This window comes from Drosophila obscura, unplaced genomic scaffold (genome assembly GCF_018151105.1).
Source record: "Drosophila obscura isolate BZ-5 IFL unplaced genomic scaffold, ASM1815110v1 contig_1, whole genome shotgun sequence".
Taxonomy (NCBI): Eukaryota; Metazoa; Arthropoda; class Insecta; order Diptera; family Drosophilidae; genus Drosophila; species Drosophila obscura.
In genome coordinates, this window is record NW_024542679.1 from 601,719 (window position 1) to 628,051 (window position 26,333).

The window sequence follows — 26,333 nt, forward strand, 5'->3', positions numbered from 1 at the left end:
CATCGCAAGGCTCAAGGGACTCCAGGGAGAGTACTCGAGAACTCGAGCACCTCGACGCTGGCGAGTTCAACAAACATTTAACTGATTGCCTGGGCGTGCGTTCCAGTGTATCCTGCCTCCCCTACCCTCCCCTGCCTTGGCTGCTTGCCTTCAATGGCTGATTTTTTGATTTGCAATACACCTGGGAGGCAGTCCCCGGCCAGGCCAAGCCACGAAAATGTTTAGCTTATTTGTTAGCGCTGGAAAATAAATTGTCTGTGCGTGCGGTAATTGTAAATTACGAACAGAGAGCAGACACAGACACAGACAGAGACACGGATACGGATACGGCAGCTCGGATGGGGCAAGTGTCCGTAAAGTGGCCGGTGTTATTGACACCTCTCCATGGTGCACGAGTATGCTATGAATTTTTGATCGCATCTAGCATCTAGCAGCAAGGCAGTCGGCCCAAGGGTCTCGGGCCCAATAACCTACCAGACGAGGATGGGTGCCCGCAGACCGCACTAAACTAGACATTTGATTGGAAATCCCCCAGAACCGAACCAAACCAAACTATACCGAGCCAAGGCCTCATCCCTCTTAGCATTTCAATCGGCAGCCACACAGGATAATACACTTTGGGCCGGCGCCCGAAAGTAGGCAACAATTTCTTTTAAACTTCCTGCTGACACAAATCAGCCACAGGCCATAACTCAAACTATCTCCACCTATGTACACATACTATATGTAGCCACGTATCCATCGTATCCTCCGTATCCCCCTCGAACGCCGTGCCAGCGCCTTTGCCTAGGCAGCAGAATCAATAACCATAAACTGAAATTCCGTATGCTCACGAGCAGGAATCATATAAAAAGTATGCCACATGCTTGGGGAAATCACTAAATTCAGCCCAAGGCAACGTGTACCTCATCATTTATGTGTGGTGCGAGGGGGGGCGGCAGGCAGGAGGAGTACCAAAAAAACTATGCAAGGGCCCCTACCCCCTCCACACGTTGATAGCTGGAGACTGCTTATCATGGCATGTTGGAGGGGGTGGCGGGGCCGGTCTTGTGCTCCCGACTGCATGTGACATTTGCATGCTTACTTAAACAGCAGAAAGCAGCCTCAGCGACAGCCGTCGAGCCTGGGCACGTCTGCGTCAGCTCAGAGCACAGAGCATAGAACCCAGACCCAGAGCCAGAGCCCTAGCTAGAGAGAGAGAGAGAGTGAGCTCCAGACGGCGGAGCCTTCTGGTGTTGTCAGTAGGCAGTCGGAATCCTGTCGACGTCACATCACCACACACGTGTGTAGTAAAAATCAGACGTGTGTGGTGCGGCTCCAGGATTCGAGGACTCCGAGACTCACAAGTCTTGCCTTCCTTCATGTACTTTGATTGCTTGCACGTTACCCGTACAATTTTCGGTATGATGGCGGCAACATTTCATGATTTCTTGTACGTGTTTCTGCCTGAGAGCACGCGCCCTCCCCTCCCCACCCCTCCCCTCGTCCCATCATCCTTTCCACCTATCCGTAATGTATGCAAGCACTTTTTGTATATGTATATGACGCCGTTGCGCTTTGGGTCGTGGTGGAACCCAAGACCGAGCCTGACCGTGTTTGTTTGCCTGGTGACTGATGATGGTTTGCCCTGCCGCTGCCTCTAGATCTGGCTCCATCCCGGCCTCAAGTCTGTCCCGCTAATAAATCAATGAGAATGGTGCGGCTGTGCTCCAAGTAGGCTATGATTTATGTCCATCTAAAGGGTAGACTGCTGGGCCTAATTGAAGTGTGAGAGTGCCCCTTGATTGATCAGTCATTTCTCGAGTGTTCACTATTCAGTCTGCCCCACTGTCTCTAACCGAGCGTGTCACACAAAACTGTTGTAAAAATTGTTTTATTTTATAAATATTTTTTTGTAGTCACATTCGCCAAAATGTTCGTGTCTGCGCCTCCGTACGACGCACATTGGAACGTGGAATTTAAAGATGTGCTCAAACCCTTTCCTAATGGGAAGTTGGCCAATGCCACCTTTAAGATCATGCGCTTCTTGTATCCACCCTACGCCGTCGGTGTAATGGACGTCATCCCCGTGGTGGATGATCCCCAACCAAATTTTGCCGCAATCTCCCTGGTATTGGGGACTGCTTTGGTCCTTGGCTTTCTGTGTTATGCGGCCTACAGACGCAAGTTTTTGGTGGTAAGTGGATGCAGATTCTATTCCATAATCTTCATTTTGTTTGTTCCTCCAGAAACACTCGCCGGCCAGCGAAGCTCCGTCGAAGCGGCAGAAGGGATTCTGGGACCGCTACGGGATTCCGGACGGACACTGCGAGTCCGAAGAAGACACGGAAGAGGAAAATGGAATCACCAGCGAAGAGGAACAGTCACGTCGCAGTTCGAATTCCGGCCTTTCTATGCCGACTCCACAAAATTAAAGCAAAAACCGAAAACGGAAAATGATCTGACGGAACTTATCGAGCAGATCGACGCAAGGAGAAGCAGGAGCGTTGAAGGAACCAGTCGCGATGTCAGGGATCTCAGATCAGAGTTGGGTCTCACAGACAATGCAAAAAGAGAGCAGTTTCTATCTCTTGTTTAAGCTCTTCCAATTTCCATTTAATGTTCGGGGAATTTTCTCGCTCTGTGTCCCCCAATAAAATGAAGTGATTTTCCAGAGTTTTGTGTGTCACATAAACACCGCCACAGATACACACACACACACACACACACATGCAGAGAGGAAAGACACTGCACATGGGATTAGGAAGCTAAGGGACAGGGCAGAGCAGAAGTGGGGTGGGGTGGGTAGGAAGGACTTGGGCAATCATTTGGCAGCGCATGTGTCGGATTATTTTGTTGGTTTGCGTTTTATTTAAATTTTAGCCTCCATCTCTGGCTTTTTGGCTGTCTGTCTGCGTGTGCGGCGGGGGAGGGGTGATGGGATGGTGTGGCGTCTGTTGTGTCGCCCCCGAAAAAGCTGACAGCAGCTGAAAAGTATGCTAAGCTTTTCCTGCTCCTTTTTTGCGGCTCTCTTGGCTCGGTATGAAAACAAATTAATGATTTGCCATCAAGCAAATAAATCAAAAGCTTCAAAGCAGATCTCTGGCTTAGCTCTCTGTCTGTGGGTGGATGAGGTGTGGGTGATGGGCCGAGATTTAAAGCTCCAACTCTGCCACTACTCCTCCCCGGGAACCACTTTAAAGTTGGCCACGTTCCATAGTTTTTATTCTGCAGCTTTTTCCACTCAACTAAGCGCATGCATTGATGATGTATCCCCAGTCGTTTGACACCCCACCCCACCGTCCGTCCATTGACACAACATAAATAACCGTGTGAGAGAGGCTGTTATAATTTATAATCCTTGCTGTGGGCATGGCACCAGCAGCAACAACAACAAAAACAACGGCAGGAAGAACGAAAGGCAACAGGAACAGCAATAATGCAACAACACTACACTACCATGGAGAGTGCAAATATTTTCACTTGCTTTCCTCTTTTCCTCGCTCTCTCACTGTGTACCTGTAGGGGGTTTTTATACCCTTGCAAATAGGGGTAAGATGATTTCCCGGATTTATTTGTAACACCAAATGCTAGACATGGCATAGGAAAGGGTTCCGCAAAAATTATAAGCAAGCAATCGGCAAGAGGTGTCTTGAGAGAGCGGCTTGTACATAGGGCCTCATGCCCAGAAGGGGATGATCCCAGGCTAGAGCTGGCCGTCCTCGTGAGTTGTGCGACGTGAGTGCATGATTTTGTATTATTTATAAATATGCTAGCCAAATTAAATAATACAGTTCATTAACATTAGTAAATCATTTTCCATGTCTGTCTGTCTCTAAGCCAACTATATATCCGTCTAAGTCTTGCCATAGATTAGCTGATATATGAAAAATCAGCTGAAGCACAAGTGCTTCACCGTTGGTTCAATCAGGGTATCAAATGCTTCGGAGACAAACTTTATTTCTGTTTTTTGTTTTGTTGTTTTGTATGCTGTTTTTATGAAATATTTTATTTTGGTTCGAAATCTGCCCAGGCGGAATCTTTCCCTCTCTTCGGTTCAGTCGTCCTCCATCCACGTTGCAGGCACAAATATTTTGTTGGTTCTTGCCCCCCCAATACCTATACGCCTGTCCGCCCACTCTAGCACCCAAACTTCAGCCCACCTCTCGCCTGCATTTAGTTTATGTATTTTTCTGGTGTTCGTTTTTTTTTTCCTAACAAAATGAGGTCAAAAGTTTATTGGCTAACATTTGTGTGGAGTGTTGGAAGGGGCGGATGAGGGGAGGGGAGGGTGTGGAAGTGTTAGTTGGAAGGGTGGTTTTCCCCACCAGCATTAATGTCAGAAGCAGCTTTTGGCACCGCTTTAATGCCAACAATAAATGGCATAACACTCCAGAAGTGCCCAGGAGTGGAGCCACCCCTCAGTGGTCCAGCTAATTACAAACCAATCAGCAGTCCAGTCCTGGCCACTCTCCCTCCCCCTCTCACCCGACAGCCGCAGTACTAATAAATTCCCCCATAAATTATTGAAAAATTAAAATTAAAAAGCAAAATTGGGGCAAAATGAAAACCGAAAACAAAACCGAAAACTGCCAAACGCATTAAACGCGTAAGCTAGTGAAATTATGGTCGAGAAATGAACAGCAGGGGAGTCTGTGGATGTGGATAACTATTTTAATTATTCAAAAAATAAATGGGTTAACATGTGTTGTCGGATGCACACCCACACACACACACACCCACACACACGCACACATATTTCCCTTCCTGATAGGTCCATCATTTATGGCAAAATATTAGATCATTATCGGACCCATTCACATCCGAGTGAACTTCAATCGAAGTTCTGCAACTGAAATCGAGCCAAATCGAGAAAGTTTCAAGCTTGTTTTGGTATTCATCCTCGCTGCTCCTGCTCCTGCCCCTGGCCCTGGCCCTGGCCCTGCCCCTGCACTGATTTTCACCTTTAATGAGGGTGGAACACACACAAACACAAACACAAAACCCTTGCCCCCAGTGTGTGTTTGTCAGTGATTATGACAGATCTCCTGATTCTATTGCTGTTGTTGCTGCTGCTGCTTGGCATCGCATCGGGTTTCCACTGTAGTTATCCTAGGACTGGTATTGTTACTGCTGCTGGTGCTGGGTCTGGGCCTTAATTAAACGGCAATTGTGGTCATCAGCTGTCGGCTTCTCCGATGCCTAATCAGTTTTGTGCGATGAAAGACTAAGCTGGGATTACGGGCAGAATGTGTCTGTCTGTCTGACTGTCTGACCATTGCTCGATGGCCATGCGGGTGCGACATTTGAATAATGAATGTCAACTCGATGTTTGTGTCTGCCAGGGAAAAATATAAGCCCCGGCCAAAGTCCCCCAGTGTCACTCAGCTGTCAATTGTAGGTAAATCTAAGAGACACAGAAAGGCAAGGCTATAGTGGAAGGCATCTCCATCTAATTGGGGCGTGGCTGACTGACTGGCTGACTGACTGACTAACGGAACGTTCCAACGTAACCGTATCCAGCAAATGCAATTGGGCACTGCCTCCTCCCGTTTTGTCTTCTGTTGTGCCTGGCCTGCTAGTTCAGCTAATTGCTCTGATTATGTCGTTTGTGATTATCCGAGTGCCTTTGCAGTGTCCCTGCCACGTTGCATACAATTAGTCGCATCTAAGGCTAAATCTCGTTTATCAATCACGTGAGCCCCCCTCCCCACCCACCGTTATTTGATAATTTGCCAAAGGCATCGTTGATAATCCGAGGCTCTGGCTTTGGCTCTGTCTCTGTCTTTGACTCCACATTCCGCATCCCTGATTGGGTTAACTAATAACCAAATAACCGCACATATCAGAGTCTACTCCCTGGGGTTCAAACGGCAACAAAAACTTGGGCCCAACCCTTTGGTCTGGTCTCCCATCTCCGTGCGGGCTGCGTCTGTGCAACTTTTTGGCTGACAAGTGTGACAGGTTTTAAGGCCCATAACTAAAGCTGCTCCTCCCCCCCCACAACACCTCGCTGCAGAGCCCACCTTGGGGTGTGCCAAAGTCTCTGCGGTTCCTAGGCACACATTACACATGTACAAGGCACGGCAATAATACTAAATTTTACACCCCCCACCCAAGGAAATGGGAGGACAGAGAGCAGGGGAAAGACTTTCACATGACTCGTTAAACTTTTTGCCATTGTAATAGTTCTGCTCGGTTGGGTTTTCTCTTTCTTTTGAGACGGAGACCAAAGCGAGTCCCCACAAACCGAATGTTTCCTGCCACATCCACATCCACACGCACTTGGCTTGGCTGCTTTACATGCTCCTTGTTGGTGGTTTTTCGGTCTCTCTCTCTCTCTGCTTCTCATTCTCATTCTCTGGTTATGCGCATAATTTATAGAGTGCGACAATATGTTGCCCTCTGTCTGGTGCTGGTGCTGGCTCTGGCTCTGCCTCTGCCAGAACAGAAAACTTTTCCACTCTCGCTTTACTCTGCTCTCAAGAAAGTAAGATTTCTCTGACCGATACAGACCGATGCCCAACGTAGTGTGTGTGTGTGTGTGTGTGGGGGTCAAAGGGCAGGCAAAAGTCAAGGCTATTACCATAAGGGAATAGTCCTGGCCATGGAGCTCGCATACTCGTATTCCAAGCGACTTTCGCCACTTAAAAAAAAACTCTCCTAATTCTCCAAGTTCTCCAAGTCGTCTCTCACTGGAACTCCCCTGCACACACACACACACACACACACATACATATGCCCCTGCTTTGTGTGTGCTTTATTTTGGGCCAACGTTTAGGGCGATAAAAATGCAGAAACAAAAACATTTTGTTAGTTGCATAAATTTGCGTTGTTCTGCTGCGGGTCTGTACGCTGATAAAACAGCGTCAAAAAAGTGTCGTCGGGGGAGCAACTTGAGTAAAACTGTGCAGCAGCAGCAGCAGCGCACAACAGGGGCATGTGGGGAGGGCAGCGGGAGAGGCAGATACGAAAAAAAAACGAGTCTAAACAAGCTGCGGGGGGCAGGGGCCAGAACAACAGAAAAACAAACGGGGAAAAAAGTTTTAAATACACATTTACGAAGAGAAAACATTTCCCCCACGCCCTCTCTCTCTCTCTCTCTCACTCTATCCATATCGTATGAGAAATATTTGAATATTTGCCCTGGCATACTTTTGATGCTTCCTCCGCCTGCTCCTCCTGCATCCATCCATCCTGTATGGATCCTTTGAGAGGACTTTAATCGGTAGGTAGAAAGGGGAACCAACGAGCAGTTCAATGGCCTGGTAAAGACACGCGCACAGGGTGAGGCTAAGTTCTTCACAAGTTTCTTGCATGCCTCATAATCCTGCCACAAGTCCCACCACACACACAGACACACTCTCAGGCACATGCAAATGCAACAACCTCACCCATTCGTATCTCTATTTACAATTTATGCCCCACGTAAAGGTAAATAAAGTTGCAGCAAGCTACCGCTGCTACCGCTGCTGCTGCTGCTCGCTCGTTGCATGCTACCAAAGTGACGTGTGCCCCTTGCAACAGATCCCTGCCTGCCTCAACGCGCGTTGGTGGTTTGCCATACAAATCCCAAAACCATTTCACTAATTGAAATGAATTTTCATGCAGCAACAGCAGCAGCAGCAGAAGGAGCAGCAGCACATCAGTGTGGCAGACATTTTCGTGTCGCAGCACAAAATTTCAATGACCTCGGGCAACAGCCAGAGCAGAGCAGAGCGTTGCAGCAGCCAGCATGTGGGCATAGGTGGCACGCCGGTGGCTGCCTCACAGTTGAATGACTTATCAGCCATCCATCCTCAAGAGTTTGCGGCAAAAACGGAAACTTTAAGAGTTTCGGAACGTCTCAAGCAAAGCTACCGAATGAAATATGAATTGGGTACAGTCAGTCCTCGGGGGGATATAACTTATTAAAGTTTCCACCCCTTAAAGAGTGGGGGGTGGGTGGACTCTCACTTACGTTCTAAAAATATTTCAATTCAAAATTCATATGTGCCAGAGATTGCGATGGATGGATGGATGGATGGATGGATGGAAGCCAAGCAAACACCACCAATCCCCAAACGGATTGAACCACTCGACATGTCTCAAGATGCCACACAGCGGAGAAAGTAAGTGCTGGTGGGGGGAGCGAGGAGGGTAGGATGGGATGCTTAGCAGGGGGGAGGAGAAAGTGCAGCGTCTTTTTATTTAAATAATTATGCAATATTCGTCCCTGGAGTGCGGAGTCCACACCGCATGCAGGAATTTTCAAGTTCATAATTATGCGATGCTCCACACCCACCACACCCACCACCCCTCGCCGCCCTCTCACACTCCTTGTACACTGCCGCCTGCACTTCCTTTTCCATTTTTAATTTATTTTGAATGAGCAGAAAAGGCACAAAAGACGTTGCCCAGACACTGCCGGCATTTCCCACAACTTCCGTTGTGCTGCTGCCCCTGCTGCTGCTGCTGCTGCTCCTGCACCATCTTTGCGTATACGTAATGTCGTGTAATGTTTGGGCTCTGGCAACGGGTTTGGTTGGGCGGGGGGCATGGCTTCCCTATTGAAAGGCGTTGAGCGTGGCATGTAAATGCAAAATGGCGACAAAGCGGGCCTGCAGGGAGAAGGATATGCACGCGGTATATCCTTCTGCTGCATGCACAGCTATTCTAAGCCATTTGCTTGGCAATTTTTTGTTTGCTTCCCCGCTCGCTGGGGCAACATTATTTTAATTAACATATTTATATGTGACGGGGGATAAGCAGCAACAAAAGCCAAGTCCTTCCATATTACAGTCTGTGTGTGTGTGTGTTGCAATTTTAATTACACACAGAGGGAGGAGAGAGAAGTGAGAGAGAGAGAGATGCCACAGCAGCTGCAGCAGCAGCAGCAGCAGCAACGTTGGCAAATCTTATAGAATGCATTGCCATGTTGCCATATGAAAATCATTAAAAATTGTTTGCGAAAGGCGAAATCATTAAAAACATATAAATAATGCACAGAGCCCTCAGCCCCCTCGTTCGTAGCACCCGCCGCCGCATTGCAACACAGGGCGGGCTCGCCCCCTCGTAATTATGCAGCATATAAATGCCACCAGCAGCAAGGACATCAGCCAAGAGGCGCAGCACACGGGGGAGAGGAGAAACAGAGAGGAGAAACATTGTTTTGTTCACTGAATATTTTTGGAGGGAGGCAGGCAGGCAGGCAGGGAGGCAGGACGACAGCCAAGACGAGAAAAAGGGTTCATCAAAGGTAGAACCGGGGCCCAAGTTATTTTGTATGCGCACCTAAAGGTATGCTTTAAGAACTTTTGGGCAAAGGAGCAAACTTAACCTTTCACTCCGACTACTCCGCTCCTTGTAATTAAGTCGCAAAGAAAGTAAATTTTGGCCCAAAACATTCTGTTGCGGGAATGCCAAGTATTGCTCTGCATAAAGAGGACGCTTCCCGGCAGCTTCTACGGGGAGGTGGGCTCAATCGCACTCAATACCAATAAATCCCGCAACAATCTGCATTCAAAAATCAAAGGATACACAGGAACCATAAAGAGAGAGGGAGGCAGGGGCAGGGAGGACAGGCCAGACAGGAGCATAAAATGCCAATTTCTAGTTGCCAAATGGTTATTGCCTGCTCCATAAATGCAGCACTGGCAGGAGCACTGGCAGGAGCAGGGAACAAGAGTTAAAGCCACGTACGGAGGAAGGACCACTCGAAATGGCCAGAGCTCTTACCTAGCAGTGTGGCCATATATCCCCACATATGCGGACATACATACATATATGTCTGGCAAGTTAAGTGCCAAGCGGAACACGAAGGCAATTTGTTGCGTCACAAAAAAAAAAATGGAAACCAAAATGTGGATCGAATGGATTGGAATTGTGGATTGGGGATTGGGACTACTGCTCTATCTCGCTCTCTCTCTCTCTGTCTCTCTTGCTCTCTATACTGGTACTCTATATTTCTTTTCTCTCTTTTGGCAGCAGATAAAATTAAAATTGTGCGTGAAAACTGCATAAAGGATGACTGCCAGCAGGCAAGGAGGAGCATCGTACTTAGCAGGCATAAAATATAAATTACTATCCTGCGCCGTAATAAATTTCAGTTAAATTTATATACACTATATAATGGAAGGAGTGGTGGTTGCTGCTTCTGCTGCTGCTGCTGAAACACCGGAGTGGGGCAGAAACCCATTATGAATGAATTTAGTAGCAGCAGCAGCAAAAACCAAAAACGTGCGCCATTCCACTGTCCTTATATTTATACAAATTTAAAGGCACTTTCTGGGTATCCTCCCGACACCCACCCTGCCGGAGAGGTTGAGGTTTTTGAAAAATGCTCTCAAATTTACGAGTATTTCCATGGCTGGCAGCAACGATAAACCAGAACCCAGAACCCAGACCCCAGACCCCGAGTATCCAGCACCGAGCACCAAACACCGGACTGGTCGAAAGCAATAACGACCAGCCAATAGACCCTGAACTCGACTCTCGACTCCCGACTCCCGACTCTCGGCTGGACCCTCGACCAGTACGGCCGGACAGTATAAAGTTAGTTGAAGGACACACAAGCGGACGGACAGACAGCAAAAACGGCTGCAGACGATGGGGGCGTCGTCGGCCGCTAGTCTAGGCGCTTGAACTAGGCGGAACGACGGAACTCCTCTTCGTCTGGCCTTTCGACGAGAGTGGACGGCGGCGGTCAATGACAGCGCAAAGTTTTTGCTGCAAACTAACCTCGAAAGCGATAAAAAATTAAAGCAACAGGAGAGGAGGGAGAACCAGAACCAGAGCCGGAGCCAGGGCCATGCCAGAAAGCAGATAGCCGGAGACTTGCCGCATCAGAATGCCGCAATGGCCTGTTATTATAATGAAAACGAAGCAGTGGTAGCGGCAGAGTTGCACAAGTAGAATCATCAGCAGCATTGGAGATACAGAACAAGAACAAGTGGGGGGATTGTCTACTGGAAGATACCCAGCACGCGGATACCCAGTATATAGCTAATTAGAGCTTGCAAAATAACCCTGAACACGTTTTTCCCATGCGATCTGCTTACCAATAAAACAAGAACCAAGCACTCAAGCACCCAACCAACCAACCGATCTCTCAGATGTCAAGGGGTTGAGCTGAACATATCCAAAGTGGAGGTTAAGATATTCCGAATTGTGAAAGTTTCCACACAGGGTTTTGTTAACATTCGTGGGAATTCAAAGGGCATACAATCTGCACATATACTCTTCTTTCTTTCAAAGAGTAATGGGTATCAAAAGTTGCCAAAAATAGGGAGGAGGCCAGTGAAACGGAAGCCAGTTACATTTGCATGGCTAGGGTCCATGTCCAGGGGCTCCTTTCAAGTGCACAGTGACTGTGACTGTGACTGCGATTGTTACTGTGACTGAAGAGTGGGTGGGTGCGGGGTGAGTGCCCTTCGTCATTAACAATTTAAGGTGCGGAAATGTTTAACGAGCGTTGCATGGGCCCAGCAGGACCCCGAATCTGGTCAGATATTCATCCAGCGGCTGCTGCTTTTGCTGCTCCATTAAAGCTTTAAGCACCAGCTGCACACAAGCTGAATCACAGCCGCCCCCTGCAACCGAACCGAACCGACCCGACCCGTTCAATATGTCGACTTTTGTTTTGGATGTTCCCTTTGCCATCACTCTGCCCGAAAACCCTTTTTTACTCTGGCAATTTATGCAGTTTTCCTACTGGCATATACATATATACATATGTATGTATGTAAAATACTTATATACATATATCTTCTTTTTTTTGTATTTGGCCAAACTTTTGTTTCGTTCCCCAGATAACTCCCATGTGTCTGTGTGTGTGTCTGTGTGGCTGTGGCTCTGGCTGGGTATCCAATCGCGCAGAATGCCCATTTTTATATGTATTTGCATATGGTGCATAAGCATTTTTTCATACCCCATCGACAGAAGCGCCCACACCACTCAGAAAATTTTAAACTACATACGAGCATGCAGCATGTAGCATGGGGTGGCATGTGGCATGGCGCATTGAACAGAGCAGCATAATACGGACAAAGTTTTCACTGGAAAATAACGTAGGCCCGGCTGAACGGCAGTCCAACTGCCCCCCTCTCTGACACGGCACCTGCTTGATTCATTCATTCATTTGCAAGTTTTGGGATTCTTTTTTTCCTATATTTTCTTTTTTTTTTTGGTTGCCAGAAGTCAACAAATAATATTTTCCATAAAAATTGGCATTGGGTGGAAAAATTGAAATGAAAATATTCTCAAAAATAAAAAGAGAAAGAGAGAGAGAGATAGAGAGAGGGAGAGAGGTACCGAACTAAAGCCAAATGTCATGTATTTTGTCCATACGATATACGATATATTTTATACATATGTACATACAAATCTATAGCTATTTGTGTGTGTGTGTCGGACGGGGGCAATGCTGAATCTTAATTTGATACAGAATTTAATCAATATTTGTGTTACGATGACAACCCGATGCGTGATCCCCCCTCTGGGCAGCAACGCTGCTATAACTCCCTCTGCCGCACACACTCTGGCTGTTGCCTCTGGTGCATACTTTGCGGCGGCTGACGGTTTAGAATGTTTATCAATTTATGCACAAATGCAAATGGAATTTCATAAATAGTCATTTAATTGCACTTTGGGGCAGGGACAAAGAGAGAAAAGCCCATAAACGATATGCAAAATGCAAATTGGCCTCTGCAACAGAGGCGGCAAACCGACAGAGAGAACGAACAGGAGAGGCTTAGGCCATGCCACATTCCCACATTCTACATGCCACATGCCACATGAAAAGTCCACCTGCTGTTGATGATGATGATGTGACGTGAAAAGTGTGCAACTGCCAGATTAAAGTGCTTCGGACATCATGCCCATCCACCGCCCCCCAGCCCACCTTCTGACCCAAAACATTGCCTTAAATTTAGGCCACAAAATGTTGAAAGCCCAGCTGCTGCTGCTGCTTGTTTCTTGTTTAAAAAAATGAGAAAGAGAGAAGGAAAGAAAGATAAAGACTGCAGTGGGAAGTGGGCAGAAAATTATATGGCACACGCAGGAAAATCAAGACAAAGCTTGGCATATATACAATAACAGTACTTTCTCTCTCTCTCCCTCTGTGCGTGTGTTTGTACAATGCAAAAAAGCAAACAAAAGGCAGCAGCAGCAAAGCAAATACAGAGGCAACAGCAACACAGCCCGAAAGTATGCTACAACGCGAAAAGCAGCTCAGACACCCAGTGGCCGAATCTTTTGATACCCTTTGTGGTTTGTACTATGGCAGCGTTGGGTACATTTTTTCAAATTTAAGTCGTACACTCATCATCACTCATTCCATGTGTGTCACGTGTCCAAAGTTCTAGCTTTGCACATCTTAGGAACTCAGAAATATCTCCTCAAAACCAAAATACCCTCGGCAAGGGTAGTCACACGTGGAGTAGTGGAGTAGTGGGTGCGGAGTGGGTTGCTTTTTCCAGGCAAATAGTGGGATATGTGAAGGCAAAGCCTTTCCAGCCATCTGAGCTTTGTTTATTTCTTTGGGTTTTTTTTTCGCTTTGTTGTGTTGATATTCTGTGGCATGCAACAGCACAAGAAGGAATGCCACAGAGAACGAGCTTCCTGCCTCGTAATGAAAGCCATACTCTTTTTTTGCCCATAATTGTTGATGGAACTTCATTCAATTAATAGATCCATAAATACAAACCTTCCTGTCTCTTTGGCAAGCATTTTACATTCACTTCGCCGTCCCGTCCCGTCCCGTCCCGCTGCATCCGTCAGCTAGCCGCAGTTGTTTGTCAGTTTTTTGGCCATTTCTGTTTAGGCCCCTGCGGTCGTTTGGCTCTTTTTTTTTGCTGGCCTGGCCTGGTCTGGCCTGGCCTGTTGTGCCGCTGCCAACTATTTTCACTCGACTTTCGAATGTTTTTATCCCTAAAGCCTGCTTGCGGATATGCATAGAGCGGCAACACAAACAGAAAAAACCCAAACCCAAACTCTCTGCAGCAGCAGCAACAACAACAACAACAACAACAAAAAAAAGGCCAAGAACATTGTTGGAAAAACAATAAATGGCAAATGTATGGCGGCATTTTAGGCGCATGGCGCATCGGAAACAAAAGAGCTGAAAATTTGCAAAATGCTGCGGCCTTTTCCCCTTTCCACCCCTTTTCTCACCCCTTTCTGCCCCTCTATACACTCGCCCCTCTTTTTTTCTGGCCGTATTTTTGCATTTTTATAGCAATATGGCAAATGGAATTTTTGTGCACGAACCGAGCGCTAAACATTTAAATGAGTCAAGTGGCTTTTTGATGGTCGCCGTGGCCTGGCTCTGGATTTGCATATGACTAGGAAAAAAACACTCTCTGGCTCTCTTTGTGTGCGGGTGTGTGTTTGGGTGGGCACTTTGGGTGGGGTGTGGGCTCTTAGAGCTCCGAAATGCAGGGACGTGGGCCCACTTTCCGCATGGTTTTTATATGCATACGAGTGAGCGTCCATTGAGGCCAGAGAGCGGCTGGGAGAGAGAGAGAGAATGGATTTTACTTACTTAGATTTCCACTAGGAATGTAAACGTTGCCCGATGGCGTTCGCACCAAACAAGATGGCTCAAAGTCAACGTCATTGGGATTGTTAACGGTTAAACGACCATTCTGCATGCGACTCATTGTCGGATTACGCGGCGGTACATCCGGTGGGGCCGTTGGCGTGACTCCTTCCAGGAGGAAGCCTGAAAAGAGTGCAGGGAAAAACAAACAAAACAAACATTCATTAGTCAGGGGCTATGCCCAAAAAACTACGTTTACAGCCAATCTACTAGTACTACGTTATATTTATAGCTTAATTCTGAGCTGGGTCCTTTCGTTCCATTTTCCTCTCTCTCTCTCGCGCACCTTTCGCATGACGACACAAATCATTGCACATTTGACACTAAAAGTATTCTGTCGTGAATATTTCAACATCAACAAATGGATTTGAATGCTGCAATCAGTTGCCAGAAAAGGAACTAAATCGAAATGAAATTATTCAACAGCATAGAAAATTCAATTTGTCTGCCATTTTTCCATCGAGGCAATGGCAATGCGAGGAGAGGAAACACAGCAGAAAAAAAACTCTAAAATCCTGAAATTTACAAATAATAATAATAAAAAATAAAAAAAGGAAGAAAAAACATAAATAAGCACAAAAAAAAAACATCGAAATGGAATTCAATTTGCTCTATTCGCTGGTAAATGCCTTTGATACACCAACACTAAAACACACACACACACTGCCGCTCTGTGTGCGAAATGAAGCTTCCTCTTCATCTCTGGCACTGTAATAAATTTCAAAAGCATTCGCATTCATTCGCATAGAAAATTTTAAGCTCATTTATAGGCTTAAAAGGCATTGCTACGCAGCAGAGGGGACAAGAGAAGAGGCGGATGGAGCAGGGGATGGGGTGGGTTGATGGGGCAAACAGGATGCTCGACAAATTCAAATGCCAAGAGCAAGAGAAATGTCTAATAAAAAGCAACAACAAAACGGAAATGCCAACGGCCAAAAAGGAAGAAAATTTCAAATTTGTTGAGATTTGCCGGGCGCGAAAATCATATCCTGCCCGTGCTACCCCTCCCCCCTCCCCACACCAACTCTAAGCCTCCTTCTGTAAGGAGTAGTAGGACTACTCGTGGCAGGACGAGTGTGTGCTGCTGCTGCTGCTGCTGCTGCTGGCTTAGTGGGGAGCCTCCTTTTGGTGTAATCGCCTTGCGCTAGGCCGAGAGACTATTCCCGATTCCCGCTCTCCGCTTTCCGCTTTTTCTTTTCTTTTTTTCGTTTCTACAAGCTGGAAGTGGTCGTAGGACTGTGGGAAATTTAAGCTGCGGAAAATATGACACCAACTTGTCTGCCTGCCTTCACGGATGCTCCTCGGGATGCTGCCTGAATGGCCGCGGGGCCTGCGCATTATCGTTATAATGAAAAGCGCCGCTCCAAGCCGCCCCCCCTCCCCTCGCTGCGCCGCAGAAGCCACAGCAGCGGCATGGACAGCGGGTGTGGGGGTAAAAACAACAAAAAAAAAACAAGCAGGATGCTGCAGGATGCTCTGCCTGGCTGCCTGGATGCCTGCCTGCCCGCCAGCAAAGATTATTTCACGCGGTTAAACACAGCAGCAAAAGCACCAACAAAAGTTGGTCCCCAAAAATTTTCATTCAAAATTGGCATTGCGGGTGGCTGCCATAGTGGTGGGTGGAGGGAGGCACAGGCACAGGCAGCCGGTCATCTGTGATTAACACTGGGAACAGCAGTTGTGTGAGCGGGCAGGGCAGGCAGCGGGGCAGAACAATTTTTGTGGACTTTTGTCTTTGGCTTGCGTGTAATTAGATTTGAGATTTAAGGCGCTTATGGCTGATGCGCAGCAAATTGAAATTGAAAATGCTCATGCTCATGGCTCCTCCGCCTTCGCCTCCGCCTCCAGCTGCTGCACCTCCTGCTCATGCTCCTTCTCTTGGACTACTGTGCGTATGTGTTACGAGCTGACAATTTTGGGTCCGACTTTGGTGCATCATTCATTAGCCAGTGGGCGAGAGAGCGATAGAGATAGAGAGATAGAGAGAGAGAGAGAAAGGTAGGGAAGGAGAGAGAGTTTTCTTTGTGGCCAGACTGTTAGGAGACTCGCTGCAGCTGCATTCTTGGGAAATTATTCAGCCATCAGGGCGGAAAAGTTAAGCCAAAGTAGCCGACGAAACCCCCTCTGCCCGGCGCATTTGCATGCACAAGCGATAACATCATTTAAATACACATAAGAAGCGCGGTTAGTGGGTGGCTTAGTGTAATATTAAGCACAAAACATGTGCCCCCCACTCCATGGATACCATACCCATTGGCAGACACTATCCCCTAACCACTGCTGGGTTGGGTAGGGTATCTGGATGGTCGTTTCCTCCCGCTTGACCAAGTCAAGGGCTTAGCCAAATGGCAAAAGAGACAACGCAGACAATGGGGCCACAGAGAGACAGGCGGCAGAGAGGCAAAAGAGTGGCGCAGAGGATTCTTTCTTCGTTGGAATTGTCGCCTGTCTGCCTGCCAGTTGGCCTCCACATCCACATCCGCAGCCACATCCGCATACACATACACACGCAGATAGAGAGAGAGGGAGAGACGGAGAGAGAGAGCCAACGACCACTTAAAGCGCAGTCGAAGTACAAGAAGATGGAGCAGGAAGAGTCAGCAGCAGAGTGGCATCAGCAGAGGCAGAGTCAGAGCCAGAGCCAGGGGAGAAGGCAGAGGAGGAGCAGGAGGAGGAGGAGGAGTAAAAGAATGAACAACGGGAATGGCAACTACTGGGAATGGCGCTGATAAGCAGCTTATCTTCATTTCTACAACCCCACAGCGTTTATTTTTCCCACTCTCCCACTATCTCTATCTCTCCCTCTCTCCCTCTCTCTCTCCCACTCTCTCTTGTACTCTCTCGTTGTGTTTGCTTGTGTTGTTGTTTGTTGTTGTTTCTGCTGCCATTGTCGTTGTCATTTTGAATGCGAATGCGTTGTAGTTGTTCCTGCTGCCTGTTCCTGCTATTTCTGCTGTTGCTGCTGCTGCTTTTTGGCTGCTGCTGCTTTTGGCTCGTTCTGCTGCTGTTGTTACGGGGGTGTGGACGGGGGGGTGGTACGCAAAATGTGTAATGGCATTTCGTCAGACAGAGCATGAAAAAGCGAGGCAAAGCGAGGCTTTAGGGATAACCAAGGGAAACGCAGCAGCAGGGCTTCGAGTGTGTGAGTGTGTTAGTGTGTGTGTGTGTACACCCAGAGAAAGAAGCACTGAGACGCGAATAGAAATTGTAAAAGGAAATAGTTTTCACTTACATTTTGACACCAATATTCAAAATTTTCGATTAAAATTTATTTTTTTAATAAACTATTTATTTATATTTTACTTAAATATATAATTCATAATTTGATTAAAAAATATATTTACTAAAAATTTTAATTATTTTATTTATATTAAAAATGATTTTTAATGCATCAAAGTTATATTTAATTCTACGATTTTTGCACTTGAAACCCGAATATTTAATTTAAATAGGGCTAGGTTTCTTTTTACTAAACTATTTTTCTCAGGGTGTTTTCCTTCTGCTGTTTTGGGTGGATTTTCCTCTCCCTTCTGATGCGGATGATTCCATTTTTGCTTTTGCTTTTGTTTTGTTTTGTTGCGTATTGCACTTTAATGCTTTTATAATGCACTTAAAACTGAATGACAGAAAAAGGGAAAAATGCCAAAAAGTATTCCCCCTAATTTAAGACATTTAGGAGACACATGCGAGAGCAAGGGGCAACTCCAGTTAGGATCTGGAGACGCATTCCGCCTTCGAATAAGTTTCCCCGAGAATGAAAAACATTTAAGCAGCAGAACGCACAATGGGAAATATGTTAATTAAATTAAAGGGAAGAGAAGAGAAGACAGGCTGAAAAGGGAGCAGGGAAAGGGAACGACACCAGCTGCTTGTGGCATGCCAACAATGAGCAATGGGGGGGCATGACAACACCTTCAACAGGAGTCAGGCTGCTCCTGCTGCTCCTGCTGCTGTTTATGCTTCTCCTTCTGCCTGACGAGAGAGAGAGAGAGAAATGTAAAACACTTTTGGTATGACAGCTGAAATGTCAGTTAAGCATGAATTGCTGCAAGCAGGGTGCTCCTTCTCCTTCGCCTGCTTCTCAGCCGACGAGGGCGGTGGCTGTGGTAATGAGAATTGAGGAAACCTGAGCCAGGTAAATCGCCTGGTACTGGACCTGGGACTTGGGACATGGGACCTAGACCTGAGACCTGTGTATATCCCTCTGGTGGCACACTGACAACTGCTGAAGAGTCTGTTTCTTAACTGCACTTTTCTCTTCTTTCTCTTCTTTCTTCCTTGCCTTCTTTGTGTTGTTTTTTTTTTATTGCGTCAGAGGGTTAAGTGAGAGATAAAGATGCTTTCATTTGTGGACGGACTCACAGCTGATGACAATCATCCGTTGGGTATATTCTGTGTGTTTCCCTCAAGCTCATTACGTCATGGGGTAAGCAGCTCCTATAGGAATATATTCCAGCAAAGAGGAGAGACAAATTCTACTGGCATTTTTTGTTGTTGTTCCCACAGCAGCAATGGCCTGCTGCTGCTGCTGCCATTTTGTTGATAAGCAGCCGTCGCAGGGCAGGCAGAGGGATCTGCATGGAGTTGCATAGAACAAGAGAGGGAGTGAGATAGAGTTGCATAGAGAGAGAGACAGAGAGAGAGAGAGGGAGGGAGAAACAAACAAAAGGGCGCCTAAACTGACAATTGGGCGCTTTGTTTTGGAGCGTGTGTGCATCCCATTTGCAGGAGGCCTGGGTTTGGGCTTGGGCTTGGGTTTGGGCCTGGGCAACCGTTTGACCTGTCACCATATGCCCCCTGGTGGGGCATCATAATGCGGGCCATCTGTATGCGTATACGCGTTCTCCACCACCACCCCCTGCCATTGTTAATATTTGCACTAATACAAGGAGACAGGCGGCAGCGGCGACGGCGACGTCCGCTTTGTATCCTCTGTGTGTGCCTGCGCTTGACATATAAATAGAGCAGAGGACACACACACACATATACATAAGTACATGGAAAGTTGTCAAAGAGAGAAGTGCTTGTTGCTAGGAAGGAGCAGCCGGTCTATCGGTCGGTCGGACATCGAGTAATTCCTTTGCATAGGCAGGTAGGTAGAAATGTGTGTACAGTTTATTAAATTTGAGACCAGAGTCCAAAACTTGCTTCCTCCCCCGGACTATTTATGTACCTGTCATGTACACCACCACCCTCCGCCACCCGCCCATTTGTGCGTCCCATTTGCAAAGCCCTTCCGCATCGCACAATCTTTGTTTGTGAAAGTTTTGCGCTCGTCTCTCGCTCGCTCTCTCTCTCTGGGAGAGAAGAGGAGATTTATTTAGTCCGGGTCTCCACACAAAACTTTGGATTTACTTCGACACAATTGTCAGCTTAGTCACGTTTCATGTGTCGACGGATGGATCTAGTACAGTACCCCTCGGTGGGGTGGTGTGCGGGGCGGAGTCGGGATATATGTAGAGAAGCTAATGCTAAACACGATATAAAGGTAAAAAGCCAAAGGCACGCGATGCGAATATTTTAACGGTAGCGTAGCCCAGCAAGAAAAGAAAAGAAAACCAAAAGATGGCAGAAGGAGGAGGAGCAGCAGCAGCAGCAGCAGAAGGAGTTGCTTTAGTTTCAATTTTGTATGGTAGTTAGCCGTAGCAGCAGAAGCAGCAGCCTCCTGGCTCCTGGCGAGGATCAAACTTTGATTCGGGAATGTTTTCTGCACTCCCTCCCCCAGGGTACAGCCTAAGGCACGGCAGGAGAAGGAGTGGAGTAGATTTGGCTGCTTCTGTTGGGGACTCCACCATTAAATCCTTTTTGCTGCATACTTTGTGGCGCAGTTAATCAAATTTCCAGGCACTGACCCAGTTTGCTTAGAAGTCCCCCCAATCCACCCCCCTCCGACATCCGCGCCATTCTCATCTGGGGAAAAGCAACTCTGGTTTACAGCTTTTGATAGTTTTTGCCTGCCTGCCTGCCAGCCTGCCACTGAGAGTGAGACGCTAGGTCGCGTTAATTGATTTTGTGGCATGCAAAGTTCAGCAGACGATGACGACGATGGCGGCCCCAAAACCGCAAGCCCCCCCGCCGCCACCCGCCAGCCTACAGCCGATTTGAGCTCATTTTTTTGCTGCTGCTGCTTCTGCCAGTCTGCTCTGTGCAACTCTTCTACTTAGTGGCAAGTGCAGAGGCCTGCCTGCCTCCACCTCTAATCCTATTAGACGCTGTCTGCCACATACACCATACCCCATACCCCATAGCCATCTATGCCATCCCTTTGCTGGTTCTCTGGCTCTGGCTCCCTGTGTGTCGCATACTTTGCGGTTTTTACTTTGTCGCGTCATGTGCCGTGTGCCCTGTGCCAGTCGTGTGTAGGTATGCGGAGGAGCGGAGCTGGGCTGCTTCATTGGTGGCATGCTTTAAGATTGCAGCTTAAAGGGAAAACTCAATTGTTGCCCTTCGGACTGCCTTACTTTTCCATAAATTTGCAGTGTGCGGGCGGCGGCAGAGAGCGCGAGAGAGAGAGCGTAATAAACGTCAAGTGACAGTTTTTGCAAAATTGCAACTTTTGAAGATTTATTTGGCATGACTCGTGCACCCCATCCTCTGCCCCCCCCCACCCATCCTCCACCATGCTGCAGTCAAAAGTTTTCGGTCAAATGAATGGCAGTGGAAAAGCAGTGGAAAATGAAATCTAATTTAATGCTTTATTTGACACATTTCGCAATGCAAGTTGCCAGTCGAAGAAGTTGCCGCCAAAAAGTAGGTCGAGCCGCCCGTCCCCTCTGAGAAATTATATACCAAAATTATAAGTGTGGCAGGCAGACAGCAGCAGAGGCAAAAGCAGCAGCAGCAGAGGCAGCACTTTTGTTCTTTTTGCTGCCTCGTCGGTTTTGTTCTGTTCAGTTCTGTCTGTTTTTCGCGAGCAAATGGAAATGCAGCGAAAAGTTTGCAACGCCCGAAAAGTAGGCTATAGATAACTGACATTTGCTTGCGGCTCATTAACATTTCAAAGTGGCAGCCAAGGGGCACACACAGCACTCTCTCTTACTCTTACTCTTACTCTCTCTCTGTCTCTCTTGGTTCGCCATAATTCACGGCATGTCAGCCATGCTTAACCTTCTTCGTTGTACGTGTCGTAATGCCAGTGGAGGTGCTTGACATTTTTCGCGAGCGCCTTCAGTTATGCAAACACCCCAAAGAGGCAGAGCGAAAGAGAGGAGAGGACAAGCCGAGCAGCCATTGTCTTGTCTCTTCTGCCACTCTGCCACAAAAGCCTACAAACAAATTAAGCAGAAAATAAAAGCTTTATCTGTACGTGTCCGTGTCCGTGTCCGTGTCCCTGCCTCCGCCACTGCCTGTGTGTGTATGTGTGTGTGTGTGGCAGAGTGGGAAAACTTAAAAGCGAAAGAAGTAAAAGCAAAAGAAGAGAAGGAAAAGCAGTCGTAGTTTCTGCTGCTGCTGCTGGTGCTGCTGCTCTTGCTGGAGCTGTCGGAAAAGTGCAGGCAGTTAAGCACTTTTGTCTCAATGAGTGTCAACAAGGCAACCCTCGAGCAGCAGCAGCAGCAGCAGCGGCAGCAGCATGAGGTGCTGGCGACGCGACACACAAGTCAAGAGTGTGGCAGAGACACACCCACACATACACATGTGTGTGTGTGTGTGGCAAATAGAGGCAAAATGGAAACAAAAAAATAATCGCTCTATTAATGAGCCCCGGGCCAAGTGCAACAAGCACTGACAACATGACCCCTAACCCCCAGCTACTTAGCCCTGTTTGTGCCTTCCTTCCCCTTTGTGTCTCTGTCTCTCTGTCTCTCTGTCTGTCTGTCTGTTTGTCTGCCTTTCTGTTTGCTGTGACCACTCGAGTGGCTCTTTCTATAGTTTGCGGCCATATATACAGATATGTATGTTGTATGTAAGTAGTGCCACAGCTCTTGCTTTTGTTGTCACCCCCCACCCCATCCATTCACCATTCCATGGAATTTTCAACTGTTTTCTGCAATTAGAAAGATTTCTCTCTTTCAAAGGAACTTTTGTGATTCTATTTTTGATTCAAATTCTAATTGGATTCCATATTTGGCTGAGAAATCTCTTGACAAAAGTTGCTATGCAAACGCGTGTGGCGTGGGGCATGCGGCATGAACGAATGCGAATATCCGCGCACAGTGAGTGGGGAGTGGGGAGCGGGGGAGGGCACAGGAGCAGAGGAGCACAACAAATCATTATCGAAGTTTGGGGGCGAATAATGCGAGAGTACATCAGCAGGGGACAACTTTTGGCTGTTATTTTTTTCGCTTGCTGTTGGCTTGATGGAACGAACCGAACCACGTCTGCCACGTGGTACAGTACGTATACGTTACAAGTTTCGCGTTACGAATGTGGCCATCATCTCCCCCCTGTGTTCTCTTTTGCAACTTTAATTGGAGCGACTTGAAAGGGAGCGACTTTCGTGGCTCTGATTCTGGTTCTATTGCTGCTGCTTCGTCTGGCATTTCCCTTTTTGGTCAAGTGCCTTTCTTTGTGTAGATTTTGCAGCTTTGCAGCTTTTGTCGTTTTATTTTTGTTTATTTATTACTCGCACTGATGGAAAAGGCGGAATGGTGACGGTCCTGGTCCTGGTCCCTGCCTCTGCCTCTGCCTTAATATAATTTAAATTTTTCAACGCTGCTCTTTTTTCTTTGGTCGAGGGTCGAGGGGTCCCCCACTCCTTCAGCTTTTAGTGGACTTTGGAGAGTCGTTAAATTTTTTTCGGAGTTTTTTTCCTTAGCCTCGACTTCAGATACCATTTCAAGGGCTGACCCTGCCACTGTGCCATGCGCCTGCCCCAGCCCAAGCCACACAAGTGAAGTGCTCCCGAAATTGAAAAGCGGCCAAACTTTCAGTTTCTTCTTCGCATGTTTTTTTTGTTTTTGTTTGGTTCCTTGCGGTTTTATTAATGTTTGTGCTTCTGTTTCTGAGACCTGAACGTCTTTAGGAAGTTTTTCTTCAACCCCCTGGCTGGCTGATCGTTTGCAGGGAAAAGCAGGCATAAAACTTTGTAGCTGGTAATTATGCTGCATGAAGCAGCACCAGCACCAGCACCAGCAGCAGAAAACTTTTCCCTGAAGCTGCTGTGTGGCATGCGAATAATGATGTTGACGCAGGGATAGAGGGTGCAGTGGGTACAGTGGGTACACGCTGTCAACGACAATGCGTGGAATACTTCTCCAATTTGCTTATCGAATCGCAACACTCCATTGAAGAGACTTCCTTTTCCCCTTTGCGAGCCGTAATTTAGCAATTAAAAGCATTGGGACTGTGCCACACACACACATGGCTGCACAAACAATTAAAAATAATGAAAATAATGAACAACAACAACAACAAAAAAAACCAAACTGCAGTGTGCCGCAGCCTTGCGCTGTGTTGCATTATGTAAAGCAATTAAAATGCGGCTGTGAGAGGCAGCAACTGCAGCCTCAAATGTAGCATAACTTGAGGCGCACACAAACAAACAGTTGACTTTTAGTGGCATGCAACAGCAGCAGCAGCAGCAGCAGCTGTGTTTCCTACACCCAAGGAGGGAGGACTGTGGTGGGGAGGGGAGGGGAGTTAGCTAACCCATGATTAAGGAAATTGTTGAAAAATGTTAAACAAGCCAAACGACGACGGAGGCGACACATGCCCCTTACTACCCGCCACTAAGGCAACAAGCAGCCAGCTCCAGCTCCCAGCTCCTGCTCCCTGCCACTGCTCCCTGCGCCTGCTCCACTCTGCCACTTGTCTGCTCTGCTGACCTGCTAAAAAAATCTATAAAAATGCAGTTGCCACAGCCACAGCTGTGGGACGGTTGGGTTGGCGCCTGCTGTTAGGCAACATATTGCAGTCAAGGCCTTCGCTGCGTGCATTTTTTAAATGCTCTCTGCTTCCTTTTCATGTTCTGCGCTCCTCTGCTGCCCGTTGCATGCCGCTGCCTGCCGCATGTGGCACAAACGGAAGCTGCTGTTTGGCTCGCATAAATAATAACAATGGGCCATGCTGTGGGTGGGGGCAGGGAAACGGAAGGAAGGAGTAGGACCAACAGCAACAGCAACAGAAGCTGAAGCGCTCCCCTGCGTGTGTGTGTGTGTGTGTGTGTGTGTGTGTGTTGGTATGGGTTTTTGTGGGCGTGGCCAGCCACCAACACGTGTTGCAAGCTTGTTTGCTGCCTCAATTGCAACTATTTTCACAGAGTTTAAGTCTGTTGCGGGTGCACGGCGATGCACGGTGATGCACGGGGTGGGGGGCTCTGTATCTTTTTGTGTACATGTGTTCCCGGGTGTTTTCTATCTTGTTTAAAAATTGTTGGCCATTTGGGGGCTGTGGGGACGGACGCCGGTACATGTGTTTGAGCAGTTACTTTGGCTTATTGGCTTCACCTGGGCTTAAAGCGAGGCGAAAGTGAGCAGCGAGGGCGGGGCGAGAGAGTGCGGCAGTGTGGTGGGGCAGGAAGTGCTATGTGGCTCTATTCATTAATTTATTTGGAATATTTATGCTGGAAACAGAGCTAACCACAATTTACACTCACATGGGGCGACGGCAGGGTCAACTGGATGGAAATCATCATCAAACATACCTGCAAAAGCAAATAAAAGAGACAACAAATTTTCATTAGCTGAGAATTATTTAATTTAATTTTTATATTCAATTTAAATTATTAATTTTAATTTTTTCTGTGTGATTCCACAAGAGCTCTCCCAACAGCAATGGAAAAGGCAAATGACAAGAATATCAGAGCAGCAAAATTGAAGAAGAAAAGGCACCGCCAGCAGATCATACACTGAGAATAAATTTGTATTAAATTTATAGACAAATTACCAAAATACACTGCAAATAATCTATTTATGGCCAAGAGAACTGCATACTCTGTATATTCTATATACTTAGCAGCTACGACCTTCTAAGTCGAAACTAAAAATCCTGTTGCAGGATTACAACAGTAGAACACTTAAGATCTGTGTTTGCCTCAGCTCTCATAGCTCTAAGATATTTATGGCAGAAATTGTTCAAAGACTTAAAGCTTGCACATCTCCGTAACAATGCCATTCCATTCGATTACATTAAGCCTTGTTCGGTTTCCAATTCAAGCTAATATCATTGCAAATTGCACATAAAATAAGTAAATTATTATTTTTACCCTTTTGAGTGGAATAACTAAAAGATCTTCCAACTTGCATCATGTTCCGATTCCCTTTTTTGTGATATTAAAGCATCGAAATTCACTATAGCTAAAGCGACTCTGTGTACTTTTTCTGCAATAATTTAATTTGTTACACGCTGCGGCTAACCGCATTTTGGTTTATATATTTTCCTCTTTTTGCATCTGTTTTCTACTTTTTGTTTTGTTTTGTTTTGTGTGTTTTTGTCCCAATGTCAGCTGCAGATTTTATTTTACATATATTAATACATTACAAACAATATTGTTGTTTATTTGTACATTATATACAAACACAGACACGTACATATATTTATGTACATTTTTTGATGAATTTTATTCAGATGGAAATTCGTGTTTTTGGCAGCAAAACGTTTGACAAAGCATCAGGGCCCGTTCAGGCATTGCAAATTTAATGGAAAATCTGAATTTGAGTGAAAAATGTTGCAATTATCCATGAATCCACATGAATTCACATTCACGTTGAAAACTTTCGTTTTATTTTGTAGAAAATTAATTTAAATGTCTTCCTAATGAATGCTTACAGCTTTCATAACTCTTCTGCGCGCGCCCTCCATTGTGATGCTAACGATGGAAAATGGGGAAACGAAACCA

The 26,333-nt window shown here is 46.8% G+C and overlaps 2 protein-coding genes across 4 annotated transcripts in view; one reads left to right on the forward strand and one right to left on the reverse strand.

Annotated features, from left to right (window-relative positions):
- The window catches only part of LOC111072232 (teneurin-m), a 136,840-nt gene that overhangs the window by 38,824 nt on the left and 71,683 nt on the right, over positions 1–26,333 (reverse strand). For 2 of the 3 annotated variants that reach the window (XM_022363964.2, XM_041594388.1), the window contains exon 2: positions 14,501–14,680. The exons of the other annotated variant lie outside the window; for it this stretch is intronic. In XM_022363964.2, the coding sequence (XP_022219656.2) occupies positions 14,501–14,680 (180 nt within the window). The remainder of the gene's footprint in view (positions 1–14,500; positions 14,681–26,333) is intronic. 3 annotated transcript variants of the gene reach the window in all.
- Positions 1,875–2,423, forward strand: LOC111072236. The gene is made up of 2 exons (XM_022363967.2): positions 1,875–2,176; positions 2,229–2,423. Exons 1-2 carry the CDS (start codon positions 1,913–1,915, stop codon positions 2,412–2,414), a joined length of 450 nt encoding a protein of 149 aa, XP_022219659.2. The 5' UTR covers positions 1,875–1,912; the 3' UTR covers positions 2,415–2,423.

Coding starts and splice junctions, on each gene's coding strand:
- LOC111072236 (XM_022363967.2), top strand. CDS start 1,913: ATGTTCGTGTCTGCGCCTCCGTACGACGCACATTGGAACGTGGAATTT. Junction 2,177..2,228: donor ACAGACGCAAGTTTTTGGTG/GTAAGTGGATGC, acceptor TTGTTCCTCCAG/AAACACTCGCCGGCCAGCGA.